At 37.9% G+C, this 14,811-nt stretch overlaps 1 protein-coding gene across 2 annotated transcripts in view; it reads right to left on the bottom strand.

The window, feature by feature from the left end:
* Positions 1-14,811, bottom strand: part of METTL16 (methyltransferase 16, RNA N6-adenosine) — a 90,967-nt gene that overhangs the window by 45,787 nt on the left and 30,369 nt on the right. For both annotated transcript variants that reach the window (XM_073235025.1, XM_037022815.2), the window contains exons 3-5: positions 10,186-10,385; positions 4,479-4,619; positions 3,059-3,174 (exon numbers count right to left, since the gene is read on the bottom strand). In XM_073235025.1, the coding sequence (XP_073091126.1) occupies positions 3,059-3,174; positions 4,479-4,619; positions 10,186-10,385 (457 nt within the window). The remainder of the gene's footprint in view (positions 1-3,058; positions 3,175-4,478; positions 4,620-10,185; positions 10,386-14,811) is intronic.

The raw sequence follows: 14,811 nt of genomic DNA, 5'->3' as shown, positions 1-14,811 counted from the left end.
CGTAACTAAACATAAAAAAATTTTACCCCCCTTTATATTTGGTATCATTAATCTACAATTACATGAGCAACATTATGGTTCCCAAACTCCTCCCATCATCAAGTCCCCACCACATACCCCATTATAGTCAGTGTCCATCAGTGTAGTAAGATGCTATAGAATCACTACTTGTCTTCTCTGTGTTGTACAGACCTCCCCATGCCACACCCCTACATTATGTCTGCCAATTGTAATGCCCCTTTTTCCCCCTTGTCCCTTCCTTCCCACCCATCATCCCCAGTCCCTTTCCCTTTGGTAACTGTTAGTCCATTCTGGGGTTCTGTGAGTCTGCTGCTGTTTTGTTCCTTCAGTTTTTTCTTTGTTCTTATACTCCCAGATGAGTGAAATCATTTGATACTTGTCTTTTTCCACCTGGCTTATTTCATTTAGCATAATAGCCTCTAACTCCATCCATGTTGTTGCAAATGGTAGGATTTCTTTTCTTCTTATGGCTGAATAATATTCCATTGTGTATATGTACCACATCTTCTTTATTCATTCATCTACTGGACACTTAGGTTGCTTCCATTTCTTGGCTATTGTAAATAGCGCTGCGATAAACATAGGGGTGCATCTGTCTTTCAAACTGGGCTCCTGCATTCTTAGGGTAAATTCCTAGGAGTGGAATTCCTGGGTCAAATGGTATTTCTATTTTGAGTTTTTTGAGGAACCTTCATACTGCTTTCCACAAAGGTTGAATAAAATTTTACCCTTTTATGTAGCCTAATCTGCCACTTTTTCTTTGTTTTCTCTCTTGGTATTGTGCACAGAAAATATTCCACCCAAAGAATATATAAATATTTCCTTGTGCTTTCTTCCAGTACTTTTATGGGTTTAAAAAAAAATTAAATGTTAATACATTCCTGCCTCATACCATATTAAAGAATTAATTCAAATGGATCAAGACCTGAATATAAAAGCTAAAACTAAAACTCTTAGACCTTGGATTAAGCAATGGTTTCTTAGATATGACATCAAAAGTATAAACAACAGAATAAAAAATAAACTGGACTTCTTCAAAATTAAGAACTGTTGAACTTTTGAAGATCCCATCAAGAAAGTGAAAAGGCAACCCACAGATTGGGAGGAAATGTTTGCAAATAATGTATCTAATAAAAAGAAAAATAAACCGATTTTTAAATGGGCAAAGGGTCTGAATAGGCATTTCTCTAAAGAAGATATACAAATCGCCAATTAGCACATGAAAAGATGTTCAACATCATTAGCTATCAGGAAAATGCACATCAAAACTACAATGAGATACCACTTCACACTCACTAAGGTAGCTATACTCAAGGAGACAGATAACAAGTGTTAACAAGATGTGGAGCAATCGGAATCCTCATGCACTGCTGTTGGTGGAATGAAAATGGTGTATGGTGTAGCTCTTTGGAAAACAGTCTGGCAGTTCCTCAAACAATTAAACATAGAGTTTCTTTATGACCAGTAATTCTCTTAGGTATACACCCAAGAGAAATGAAGATGTATGTCTACACACTTGTACACAAACGCTCTCAGCAGCATTATTTGTAAAATAAACAAAAAGGAGAAACAACCCAAACGTCTATCAAGTGATGAATGGATAAGTAAAATGTGTTATTTCCATACAATGAAATACTATTCAGCAATAAAAATAAATGAAGTACTGATACATGCTACAATATGGATGGACCTTAAAAATATATGCTTTGTGAAGAAAGTTACAAAAGACCACATACTATATAATTCTATTTATAAGAAAAGTCTAAAATAGGCAAATTCATTAAAACAGAAAGTAGATTGGTGGTGTCTAGGACAAAGGAGGCTGTGGAAAACCAGGAGTAACTGCTAGTGGGTACAGAGTTTTGTCTTTGGGGTTGGGGAGTGATGAAAATGTTCTGAAATCGGTTGTGGGATGGCTGCCCAACTCCATGAATATACTAAAAATAATATCTGAATTATTCTCTCGAAATTTTAAATATACATATATTCCCCTCATTTCCTTCTGATTAATACTCACTATTAATAAGGTATTACTGGATGAAAGAAAACTCAAGTTAAATCAATAATATATTATAGCTGAGTTTTTAAATATGTTAGTTGTTTTTCTCCAATGTATTTCTTTCCATATTCATAAGGAAATACACTGTTCATTTGAAGTTGAAAAGACTAAACTGGAATTTATTACTATTAAATGATAGATGGCTATAAAAACAGTAACCTCCCTCCCTAAGCCAATAAACCCATGGCAGGAGTGGACTGTGACCTAAGTTAGTCCAATCAGAAGAAACCCAAATGTTTAATGGTTTGGGGAAGAAAAGAGCTCTCTCCTCACCCCAAATATTACTCTTCCACAAGTAAACTAACCTGAGAAAAAAGAACCAAGGGAGTATAACAATGAAGCAAAACTGATGGAACAAAACAGCAGCAGACTCAGACTCCAAGAAGGGACTAGTGGTTACAAAAAGGGAGGGGTGTGGGAGGGTGGGTGGGGAGGGAGGGAAAAGGGTATTGAGGGGTATTATGTTTAGTACACATGGTGTGTGGGGGGGTCACGGGGAAGACAGTGTAGCACAGAGAAGGCAAATAGTGAATCTGTGTCATCTTACTAAACTGATGGGCAGTGACTGCAATGGGGTATGGGTGGGGACTTGATAATATGGGTGAATGTAGTAACCACATTGTTTTTCATGTGAAACATTCATAAGAGTGTATATCAATAATACCTTAAAAACAAAAGACAAAAAACAACCAAGGGCCAGGACAGAGCCAAGAGAAATTTGGAAAAACATAGAGCCTTTATATTACTATGAACTCCTTGTTCAAATTGTTTCTGAAGTCCACACTGCTGCAAGATTTCTCAGATATGTCAGCCAATAAATTCCTTTGTTGTTCAGTCAGTCTGAATTGGATTTTCAGATGCCTGATACCAGAGTATCCTAACTCATACAGCTTCAAAAAAAAAAGTTGTTCTTTTATCTTTGTAAATAAGGAAAACTTATTTAAGTGTTTAATTACTTAAAAGCAGTAGATATTTTACCTTGGCTTCCAACTGATTGGCAAAAAAAGGAGGGTTGCACATGCAAAAGTCATAGATTATCTCAGATTCTTCTTTAAGAGCATCCATCAGGAGTGTCTTCTGTGGTACTTTTACCACTAGGAGGAAAAACAGGAGCTGTTAACTACTATTAATGCTGCGGTAATTTTCAAACATGCCTACAAACTCTTTGACACTAGTCTCTTCAAGTAGTGGAGTTTAATCTCCCTCTCCTTGAGTGACTCTCATTTATTGAATAAAATATGATGCAAGTGACAGGGTGTCACCTCTGAGGCTAGGTCATAAAAAATAGTATGGCTCTCCCTTTGTCCTATCTCTTGAATTACTTGCTCTAGGAAAAGCCAGATGACATGCTGTACGGATGCTTAGGTAGTCCTGAAGAGAGATCACATGGCAATTAACTAAGACTTCCTGCCAACAGTCATAAAAGTGAGCCATCTTGGAAAGAAGCAAATCTCTATCCCCAATCAATCCTTCACATGGCTACAACCTCATAAAAGATGATAAATCAGAATCACCCAGCTAAACTATAAGTAGGATTTTCTTCCTTTTATAATCTTCGTGACTAGGTTACTTCACACACAGTTGATTCTCATTATTCATGGTAGTTATGTTCTATAAAGTCACCACGAACACTGAATTAATGAGCACTGAACCCTGGCTCCTAGGAGAAACAGGGTTAGATAACTGTGCCTCTGATCACCACATTTCCATCAATCAATTAATATATAATCTTGTTTTATGTATGTTTCTGTATAAAGATACCTTATTTAATATGCGCTGCTAATTCATTAACACTGAACTCATGGGCAACAGCACTGTAGCTCATATCTGAATGAAGGTTATCTAACCATGTTTTCCCTGTAAGGCACATCACAGTCTCATACCTAGGAACACTAGACAGCACTTAACTACTAAGTTTAAGGGTCATTTTAAACAGCAAAATCACCAAGAAAATGCATAAAAATGCAAAACAAACAAAAAACATGTGGCGCTAAATAGACCACAAAAGGACACTTGTTTACAGTATGAGAGCTGGAACAAGAAGGTAGAGCATTGCCTTGTTCAACTTCAGGTGGGAACACACATGCTGGGTGACTCAAATTTTCTGCCACTCAAATATTTGTACATGTCTGTAAATGACTACAAGAGTCCAGGGGGTAAATTATAGCAAGTAGTCAAGCTGACAAATACAGAATACATGAATTATCAAGATCAGCTGTATTTACTCTATTTCCTCCTGAGTTAATTCTGAAATAGCAAACCCAATTTACAATGTGCCATAATTCTTTAAAATTACCAAATTTTGTATATTCAAGCAAAAGATAAAATGAGATGTGTTAAATTAGAAAGATAGGTTAATAAAAAAGCATGAAAGGGATATTTATTCTGCAGAACTAACCTTTTATAAGATCAGATAAATTATTCTGCTCCACATTTTTCTTTGCATAGTTGAAACACATATCATCTACTTCTGTTGCAAGGAAATACCAGCCATTTAAAGTTGTTCCAAGTAAAGGATAGATGCAGGATGCCCCAGTACCTAGTAAAATGAAAATTCAAAATACATTGTGCACACCTGAGGGAGAGGGAAGGATAATAAGCAAAACCATCTTCTCTCACAATTCTTCTAGCCTTAACAGTTTAAACCATAAGCTGGTACTGTGGCTTCTGGGTTCTCTAGTTGTTTCATATGTTAATCTTACCTCATAACTAGATTCAAGTTTCCTAAAAGATAGAAATCTTGCTATCCTCTTATTCTGTATGTTCTATACAAAATGAAGTGTGCATAATGGGCTGGTGATCAAGGAATACAAGACTGATCAGCCAGAAACTGCGAAACCAATTTATTTATAAAAAGCCTTCATTTAAATTTCACACAAAACTCAATTTTCTTTAAAAAATTAAGGCTATTTCTGAAAACACCATAGTAATACCTTAAACCAATGTACATCCCATTCTCCAAAAGCAGAAAAAAAAATACACAGGATATAAAATTTTTATGACATTAAACCATCCAATTCCCCACATACCTGTAAACTAAAAAAGTAAACTGAAAACTCAAGAGAGAATTCATTTCTTAGATGTGGAGACATGGAAGATATTTGATCCAGATTCAAAAACATCAATCAACTCGCTTGCCCCACCGCAGTTTCAAGGGAGATACTTAGAGGCTCCAAGCAAAACACTCTTTGAGAACTAGGGTTTGGTTCTCTACTTATACGTAGACCCCCAACCATACCGAACTAGATACTAACCACAAATACTGCTCTTACAACCACTGACTAATGTTGGCCAATAAAATCCTTGGCCAATAAATTGAAGAAAATATTCAAGAGAAAAAGCTGGTGTTTCTCCCACAGGCCTACAGCAGTCAGCCACTCCAGGTCTGATTTCCCTGCCACATTTTGGGGCCTGTCTAGACTTCTAAGGATTTGTCAGGAAGAGGTGAGGGCTGGAAATACTCCTAACCCAGAGGAAACCCAGGCTCATCTTAGAGCTTCCTCATTGACTATTCTGAAGAGGCTAGTAAAAGACACAACTGACAGCCAGAACATTTAAGTTCTGGCAGATGTGGTGACTGCTACTCATCCCATCATGTTTACCTAATAGCATCCTGGCCCTGATACTACTGGGCAAACAACTTCCTTGGGGATATGTGAGGTGGTGAGGAAAGGGGTGGTAGAGGGAACTCAAGCCCCTCTCAGAATCCACATTTAGCCCATGCTAGCCATTCTGAGAAGTCAGTCATTCAAAATAAGGAATTTTAAGAACTACTTTCAATTCTGTAGGAAAAAAAAAAATTTAGACCTGATCCAGGCCCTTGATTCTCACACAACTGCCTTTCTCTTTATACTGCAATTTCTCTTAAAAGCAAAGAGAAAAGAGAAAAAGGTACACTTTCCTTCAAATGCCCAAATATGAGGTACCTTTAGGCTAATACGTGCAGATAAAAGACCTGTCTTCTGCCAAACACATCAAGTTTCTCAGTTCTGAAGACCAAAAGACTTGAATTCTAACATCCTAATACCCTCAGAAAGCTGAATGACATTTTTAAGTAGGTAATAATCTTGCAGTGATAAATAAAAATGGAGAGTGTATAATCATAGAATTAGAGCAAACTGATGATGGAGTCTGGGGGAAGAATTTATATAAAACCCTAATTAGAATAAATGTGATTTCAGCAAGAGTGCCCCTTGTGAAGAGCTAAAATCCATTAACCTCCTATCTCCCCAAGTGTTATTTCAGACAGTTTGGGGAATAATTAAAATAAATTAGCACCAAATAGTCTCTCAAGCTTTTAAAGCTTTCTATAATCCATCAGCCAACCTTCTGCCATGAACTTAAAAGAGCAGAAGTTTGTTAAATGCCATCACTTTGACATAGTGCTTAGCTCATCTCATATGGTGTGTTGAGAATTTTGAATGTCGAAAGAATGATGTACTTATTTATCAACATTCAAACCATTTACTGGACATACAAGGTGTCCACATACATACCTTGTATGTGCCAGAAAGTTTGCTAGGCCTGGGAATATTGAGTAAGCAAACAAATAACTAGCTCTGCACTTTGCAAACTCACGGCAGAGAAAGACATCAACCAGGTAAGTGTGTGGTTAAAAACTAAAAAAATACCATGAAAAGAAACATGGTTTTCTAAAATCATCAAGGAACTTGTCTTATGCTGGAAGGTAAGAGAAGGCTTTCTAGAGAAAATAAGGCTTGAGTTGACAACAACAGTATAAATAAGAGTTAACAAGGAGAAGGTGGGGAAGGTCCAGGCAGAGGGAACAACATATACAAAGGCCTGGAATCATGATTTCTTATTAGAAGAACTAAAGACAAATACAGAAAACAAGCAAAAGAACAGATTAGGCTTAGTTAGAGCGGCCTAGAAAAGAGGGCAGGGATCAGATAATGGAAATTCTAATAGGGCAAATCAAATTTCTAGGTGTTTACCACAGAGGCAACAGAAAGTCACTGAAGTGGTAAAGATGAGATTTCATTTTTTTTAAATTAAGGTATCACTCATCTACAATCTTATGAAGGTTTCACATGAGCAACATGGTGGTTTCAACATTCACCCATATTATCAAGTGCCCCCCAACCCCACTGCAGTCACTGTCTATCAGCACAGTAAGATGCTATTGAGTCTTTACTTGTCTTCTCTGTGCTGTACTGCCTTCCCTGTGACCTACCTATATTGTGATCGCAAATTACTAGTGTGCCTTAATCCCCTTCTCCCTCCCTCCCCACCCACCTTCCCCAACCTCTTCTCTTTGGTAACTACTAGTCCCTTCTTGGAGTTTGTGAGTCTTTTGCTGTTTTGTTCCTTCAGTTTTGCTTTGTTGTTATACTTCACAAATGAGTGAAATTTTTTGGTACTTGTCTTCCTTCACCTGCCTTATTTCACTGAGCATACTACCCTCTAGTTCCATCCATGTAGTTGCAACTAGTACTTTTCTTTTTATGGTCAAATAATACTCCATTGTGTATATGTACCACCTCTTCTTTATCCATTCATCTACTGGTGGACACTTAGGTTGCTTCCACATATTGGCTATTGAAGTAAACAGTGCTGTGATAAACATAGGGGTGAATACATCTTTTTGAATCTGGGATCTTGTTTTCTTCGGGTAAATTCCTGAGGAGTGGAATTACTGAGTCAAGTGGTATTTCTATTTTTAGTATTTTGAGGAACCTCCATATTGCTTTCCAAAATGGTTGAACTAATTTACATTCCCACCAGCAGTGTAGGAGGGTTCCTCTTTCTCCCCATCCTCGCCAGCATTTGTTGTTTCTTCTCTTTTGGATGTTGGTCATCCTAACTGGTGTGAGGTGGTATCTCATTGTGGTTTTAATTTGCATTTTCCTGATGATTAGTGACATGGAGCATCTTTTCATGTGCCTGTTAGCCATCTGACTTTCTTCTTTGGAGAAGTGTCTGTTCAGCTCCTCTGCCCATTTTTTAAATCAGGTTATTTGTTTTTGTGTGTGTTAAGGTGTGTGAGTTCTTTATATATTTTGGATGTTAACCCCTTATCAGATAAGTTATTTATGAATATTTTCTCCCATACTGTAGGATGACTTTTTGTGCTGCTGATAGTGTCCTTTGCTGTAAGAAGCTTTTTAGTTTGATATAGTCCCACTTTTTTATTCTGTTCATTTTTTATTTTGTTTCTCTTGCCCAAGGAGATGTATTCAGGAAAAAGTTACTCATGCTCATATTCAAGAGATTTTTGCCTGTGTTTTCTTCTAAGTTGTATGGTCTCATCACTTACATTCAGGTCTTTGATCCATTTTGAGTTTAACTTTTGTGTATGGAGTTAGACAGTAATCCAATTGCATTCTCTTACATGTAGCTGTCCAGTTTTGCCAACACCAGTTGTTGAAGAGGCTGTCATTTCCCCATTGTATATCCATGGCTCCTTTATTGTAGATTAATTAGCTATATATGTGTGAGTCTATATCTGGGCTCTTTATTCTCGTAAAGATATGATCTTATACATACTTTCTGGAGAATGGAACGGGGAGGTAACAGAGTGGATGAGAACATAGTTAAGAAGCTATTCTGTAGACCAAGAGAGATGATGTGACTTGGACTAAGATGGTGGCAGTGGAGATGGAGAGGAGTAGATGATTTAAGAAGTATCTAAGAAAGAACATCAACAGAAAACATGACAGACATTTTCAGTGAAAATGGGAACAGTAAATATCAGGGATGACAGGAGGATGGATTATTGTGGATTCACTGAAATAAGGAACAAAGGAAGAGGACTAATTTTAGGAAGAAAAAAAATGAGTCTGGTCATAGATGTAGCAATGTCTGAGAGGTTTTTGAATTAATCTAGTTTCTCACTATGTGACTAGGACTCAAGAAAAGGAATATATAAAGTTGTAGGTTATTTACAAGGTGGAAAATGAAGTCATAGATGTGCATGAAATTGCCTAGAGGTAGGATGCTGAATAAGAAAAGGGTTAAAGACTGACTTTTAAGGATTCTGAACATTTAATGTCCAGATACAGAAAAGTAAGCCTGAAAAGGGGAGAAGAGTGACTAGAAATGAAAGAGAATAACCAGAGGAGTCTGGTGTCTTAGACACTAATGGAGAAGAGTGCATAAAGGAAAAAGGAGGGGTCAGTAAACACTGCTGAAAAGTCATATATGATGAGGACTGAAAATACCTGCTGAATATGCAGGCAAGTGTTAAGGTAAAACATTTACTACTATCTAGAAACTGTTTCCTATTATATTTAGCAATACAGCCACCAAACTTTTAAGTCATTTTTTCCCCCTAAAAGACTAGTAAAGGCCAAAGGATTAAAAAAATTTTTTTATCTAGCAAATCAAAACAATGGCTATGATATATCTTACTACATTAATGGACAGTGATTATAATGGGGTATGTGGTGGGGACTTGATAATGGGGGGAATCTAGTAACTATAGTGTTGTTCATGTAACTGTATATTAATGATACCAAAATAAAAACAAAACAAAACATTGGGTATGATAAACATACAGTACATTTATAATCCCAAAATACAGTCTGGCTTCATTTCCTTCTGTATCTCAAGTTACTCTCCCATATGAATCAAACTGGCTAGTCTTCTCCATTGTAAAAGTTTACAGATAAGAGAACATCTTACTTTAAATGAACTTTTTCCTCCCTTTAATTTTGGATTAAATACCCCCTACAAATAATCATCTAAAACTTTTCTGCCAGTATTCAGGATCACATGCTCTTTTATTAAATGGCCATCACCATAAAGTCCCATTATGGGAACTACTACACTAACACCAAATAGTTCAGATTTAAAATAAGGCTCAACAGACACAAACACCAAGATGGTAATCTGAAAAGCTAAGAAAACAAGAGCCTCAATTTCATTCTGCACCTCTCTTCCTCCCTGGTCCAGGTCTGGTGCTGACAATCCGTTCTCAAGAGAAATCAATGGCAGAAAAGCCCAGTGTAGCAATTAAGAATAGTAATATTTGTAGCCACCTTTTTTCATACAACAAATATCCAGAAGAGAAGTTTACAAAGAATCTGACCTTGGAAAATTTATGAAACTTACATTTAGCCATAAAAAAATTAAAAACCGTATACCTATGTCAATTCCTCTTCGGAGAGTACTTTTGTCAGAGTCCTGATGACCAATCAGATCTTCAACCCAATGAATATAGTTGAGTCTTAAGGGAACTGTGGGAATTAGTCTCTCTAATGGAATATCAATAGAAAGTCCAAAATCTTCCCTTAGGAGAGTACAAGTCAGAGCTCTGACTGCTTCAGGGTCTTTAAAATTAAGACTGAAGGGTGGAGAAAAAGAAAAACTGGTTAGTATGATTCACTGTGCTGTACATGCTCAATAGCAGCCAAGCAAATCCAAACATCCACTGAATTTCCTAGGAGATCACACATAAATAACTGTAGAGCAATCAGAGCAGTGGTATACACACATGGAAGTTTAACACAGTCTCAGAATATGAAAGGCAGTATAAATCTCCACCAAAAACATTGCTTTTTCATATATGAAACACAGAGTACAAGAAGACGCTCTCTTTCCAATTCCTGCCTGATTGTCTCCTTATTTATGTAACTTCAGACAAGTTATTTAACCTCTATGAGACTGTTTCCTCAGCTTTTAAATGAAGATAATAATAGCTATATCATAATGCTGCTGTGAGATAAGTATTTAGCATAATGCCTAGAACACAGTAACTATTTCTAAGTAGTAATAATTATCATAATTAACATCATTTGACACGAACATTCTTTGAAAATAATACCTAAAAGTGGAAAGAAAGCAATATAAAATGTTTAATAATGAAAATAGGATAAGATGCTTAAACATAACAAATATTACAGACATCAATGTATTTCTTAGCAGCTCTACTGAAGTATAATATACCACAAAATTCATCTGTAAGTATACAATTCAATAGTTTTTAGTATAGTCCCAGAGTTAATCTCTTATATCTTACATTATAAATAGTGAAATTATAAATGAGGTTGGGGTCCTTGGCTACTCCATGCTTTTAAAAATGAAGTACAAAAATGTTTCATTTTCTTTGAGTACTCCTTTGCTCAAGTGAGTTATATGGAATAGGCTAGGATTTTTAAGTTGGGATAGCTGGCATTCATTTCTGTGTTCATCCAACAACTATTTGCTATGTAAGTTATGTGCAAAACATTGTGCAAAATGCTGGAGTTGTTGCAGTAAGCAAATACAAACATAACCTTCCCATTCACGAAGCCGGCAGTTTGGTAGAAGGTAAGTATTAATCCAAGAATCACCCAAGTACCTGTAATGAATGCTGTAAAATATAAACACAAGGTCCAGTGAAACCTACATAAGTGGAACTGCCTTACAAAAAAGCCCCAGAGCAGGCTTTCCTCAGGAGGTAACTGAGGTAAGAACTGAGAGCAGAATAAAATTAACAAAGGAAAAGAAGGGGAGGGAACATGGCATTTTAGGGACCTAAGTATAGAGAACAGCAGGTACAAAAGACCCTCCAGGGTCTCAGGTAAAGAGAAGAGAAGATAAAAAACAGCAGGCAGATGAGAACTGATGGGGCATTCCAGGTACTGAGGGATGGCCACTGTATCTAAAATGCAGAGGGCAGGTAAGCATGCACAGTTCAAGATGAGTCTAAAGATAGAGGCCAGACTGTGTAAGGCCTTATAATTTGGGCAATTATATGATTTTTATCATCTAATCCAGGACTACTGAAAGTGGAAGGAAAAGCTATTAGTAATCACACCACAGTAATTATAATCTATGTTAAGGATTTAGGTCTGGTACAGAATAAAGAAAGATCAGAGCATAATCAGAGATGCCAATTAGAAAGCAATTGCTGTATCTGAGTTACAAAACTGGATAAAGGTGGCAGTGGCATAGACAGGGACAAGTGAAAGGCATTAAGGGATATTTAGGAGAGAAAATTTACAAGATTTGGTGATGCATTGTTATGTGAGGTGAGGGAAGTTCACAGGCATCTCCTAGGGTTCTGCCTTGTTTGATAGGACAGTGTCATTTGCTGAAACTGGGAACTCTAGCAGAGCTATTTTCAAGGAGAAACATAAATTTGAACTGTATTTGAGACATCCAAGTGGAGCTATTGAGTAAGCAGAGATCTCTAGGAATAGAGCCCAGAAAATTATTCTGGAGAAATAAATGTTTAAGTGATCTGCAAACAAATGAGACCTTGGCACAGATGAGATTACTTAAGGAGAAAATACGAAATCAGAAGAAAAGGGAGCTTAGCATTAAGCCTTGAAGAATCCTTTAAATGTTGTAGATATAATCATTAGACAGGAAGCTACCCCATGAGACAAAAAGGGTGGAAGAAAGAAAACCAGAAGAGTGTGATGTGGTGCCAAGGGAGCCAAGGGACAGGGTGTCCATGAAGGAGAACTGTGTCAGCAGAGTAACCTGTTTCTCAGAAGTCAACTGAAAACTGAAATTGTATTTAGTGATATGAGATCACTGGAGACCTTTTCAAGAGCTCCTTTTATAGTGGTAGAATTAGAAAATACCCTGGAATGAGCTAAAGGTTAAGCATTTTGTGAAAAAATGGAGACAGTAAAAACAGACAATTCTTCAAGAAGTTGGGCTGTGCAAGGGAAAACTGAGATGGGGTAGTGTAGGTGGTAGGGTTGATGGAGAGGATTTTTAAAAACTTTGAAGACAAACACTTAAAATTCAATGGAGATTGGCTTAAAGATGGTGGCGTGAGAGGTGAGACAGAAACATCCTCCCAAAACCACATATATTATGAAAACATAGCAAATACAACTACTCCTGAAAGAACAACAGCAAAGAACACTGTGACAGACTGCCTACATCTGGGGAAATGAGGAGACCTCACGGAAAAGGGTAAATTACCAAAACCGTGATCCAGTGGTTCCCAAGCCCTTCTCCCACCCCAGTTCACTGGCAAGAGGAAGAAAAATGGAGCAGGGATGGGCTAGAAGCGTAGGACAGCTGAACACCCAGCCCTGGAGATGTACTCTGGGAGCAAGAACCTATATTACATGGTGCTTTGGAGATTAGTGGGGTTGAAAAGCTAAGACAGGTGGAACACCAGGAGAGACTGAGATTCCAGCCACCTGCGGAGAATAGACACCCATAACCGGCTGCTCTGGGACAAAACAAAGGCAGGCACTCTAAGAGAACTCCCAACAGTGAGAGGGCTGCTAAAGGGGCAAGGGTTGCAGAGCTTGCTGCTCAGGATGGCAGGTGGACAAAATTGTCCTGGCACACTCAGCCCAGCAGGTTAGAAACTTTCAGGAGCTTCAGGTGCTCCATCCCCCTGGCTGATCTCCAAGGCCCCCCACAGTGATACACAGCCTGCAGCGCCTTCCTCCCAGCCAGCACTGGCTCGCAAACATGTTGCTCCCGCCACTGCGCCAGGCCAGCCAGAGGGCGGCCCCACATACAGCACCTGTAAGTGCAAAGCACAGAGGCTCCTCCCTGTGCACTCAGCCCACTGTCCCTGGCAGTGGAGGCAGACACTGCAGCAGGGAAGCAGGAAACAGCTCTTCCTTCCTGGCAGGCACCAGCACCGCTCACCTGCGACCTGCGCCATTGCTCTAGGGGCTGAGCAGCTCCAGAGAGTAGAGCTTCTGGGCACTAGAGGGTGCCAACCACAAATATGAAACGTCAAAGCAACCTGGTTCAAACCAAAATCCCACAAACACCAGAAAGAGGGCCAAGTGAAACTGAAACACATTTCAAAATAAAAATTATAAACATGCTCATTGAGCTACAGAAAAATGTTTAAGACCTCAGGGAGGAGTTCAAGAAAGAGACGGAAACTTTGAAAAATACAGTATCCAAAATGAAATATACAATGGAGGGATATAAAAGCAGATTAGATGAAGTAGAGGAGTTGGTAAATGAAACAGAAACTAGAGAACAGGAATACAAAGAAGCTGAGAAACACAGAGAAAAAAGATCTCTAGGATGAAAGAATACTGAGAGAACTGTGTGACCAATCCAAATGGAACAACATTTGCATTATAGGGGTGCCAGAAAAAGAAGGCAGAGAAAAATGGATAGAAAGTGTCTTTGAGGAGGTATTGCTGAAAACTTCCCCAATCTGGGGAAGGAGATAGTCTCTCAGGCCATGGAGGTGCAAAGATCTCCCAACACAAGAGACCCAAAGGAAGACAACACCAAGACATATAATAATTAAAATGGCAAAGATAAAGGACAAGGACAGAATATTAAAAGCAGCCAGAGACCAAAAAAAAATCACATATAAAGGAAAACCCATCAGGCTATCATCGGACTTCTCAGCAGAAACCTCACAGGCCAGAAGGGAGTGGCATGATATATTCAATGCAATGAAACAGAAGGGCCTCAAACCAAGAATACTCTATCTGGCAATATTATCATTTAAATTTGAAGGAAGCATTAAACAATTCCCAGATAAGCAAAAGTTGAGAGAATTTACCTCCCACAAACCATCTCTACAGTGTATTTTGGAGGGACTGCTATAGATGGAAGTGTTCCTGAGGCTAAACAGATGTCACAAGAGAAAATAAAACCACAGTAAAAGAAGTAGACCAATTAATTACTAAGCAAATGCAAAATTAAATCAACTACCCACAAAGTCAGTCAAGGGATATACAGAGTATAGAATATGACTCCTAATATATAAAGAATGGAGGAGGAAGAAAAAGAAAGAGAGGGAAAAAAAAGAACCTTCAGATTGTGTGTGACATAGT

The sequence above is a fragment of the Manis javanica genome, chromosome 4 (genome assembly GCF_040802235.1).
Source record: "Manis javanica isolate MJ-LG chromosome 4, MJ_LKY, whole genome shotgun sequence".
In the NCBI taxonomy this organism is placed as follows: domain Eukaryota; kingdom Metazoa; phylum Chordata; class Mammalia; order Pholidota; family Manidae; genus Manis; species Manis javanica.
This window is presented reverse-complemented; position numbering and strand designations above follow the sequence as displayed.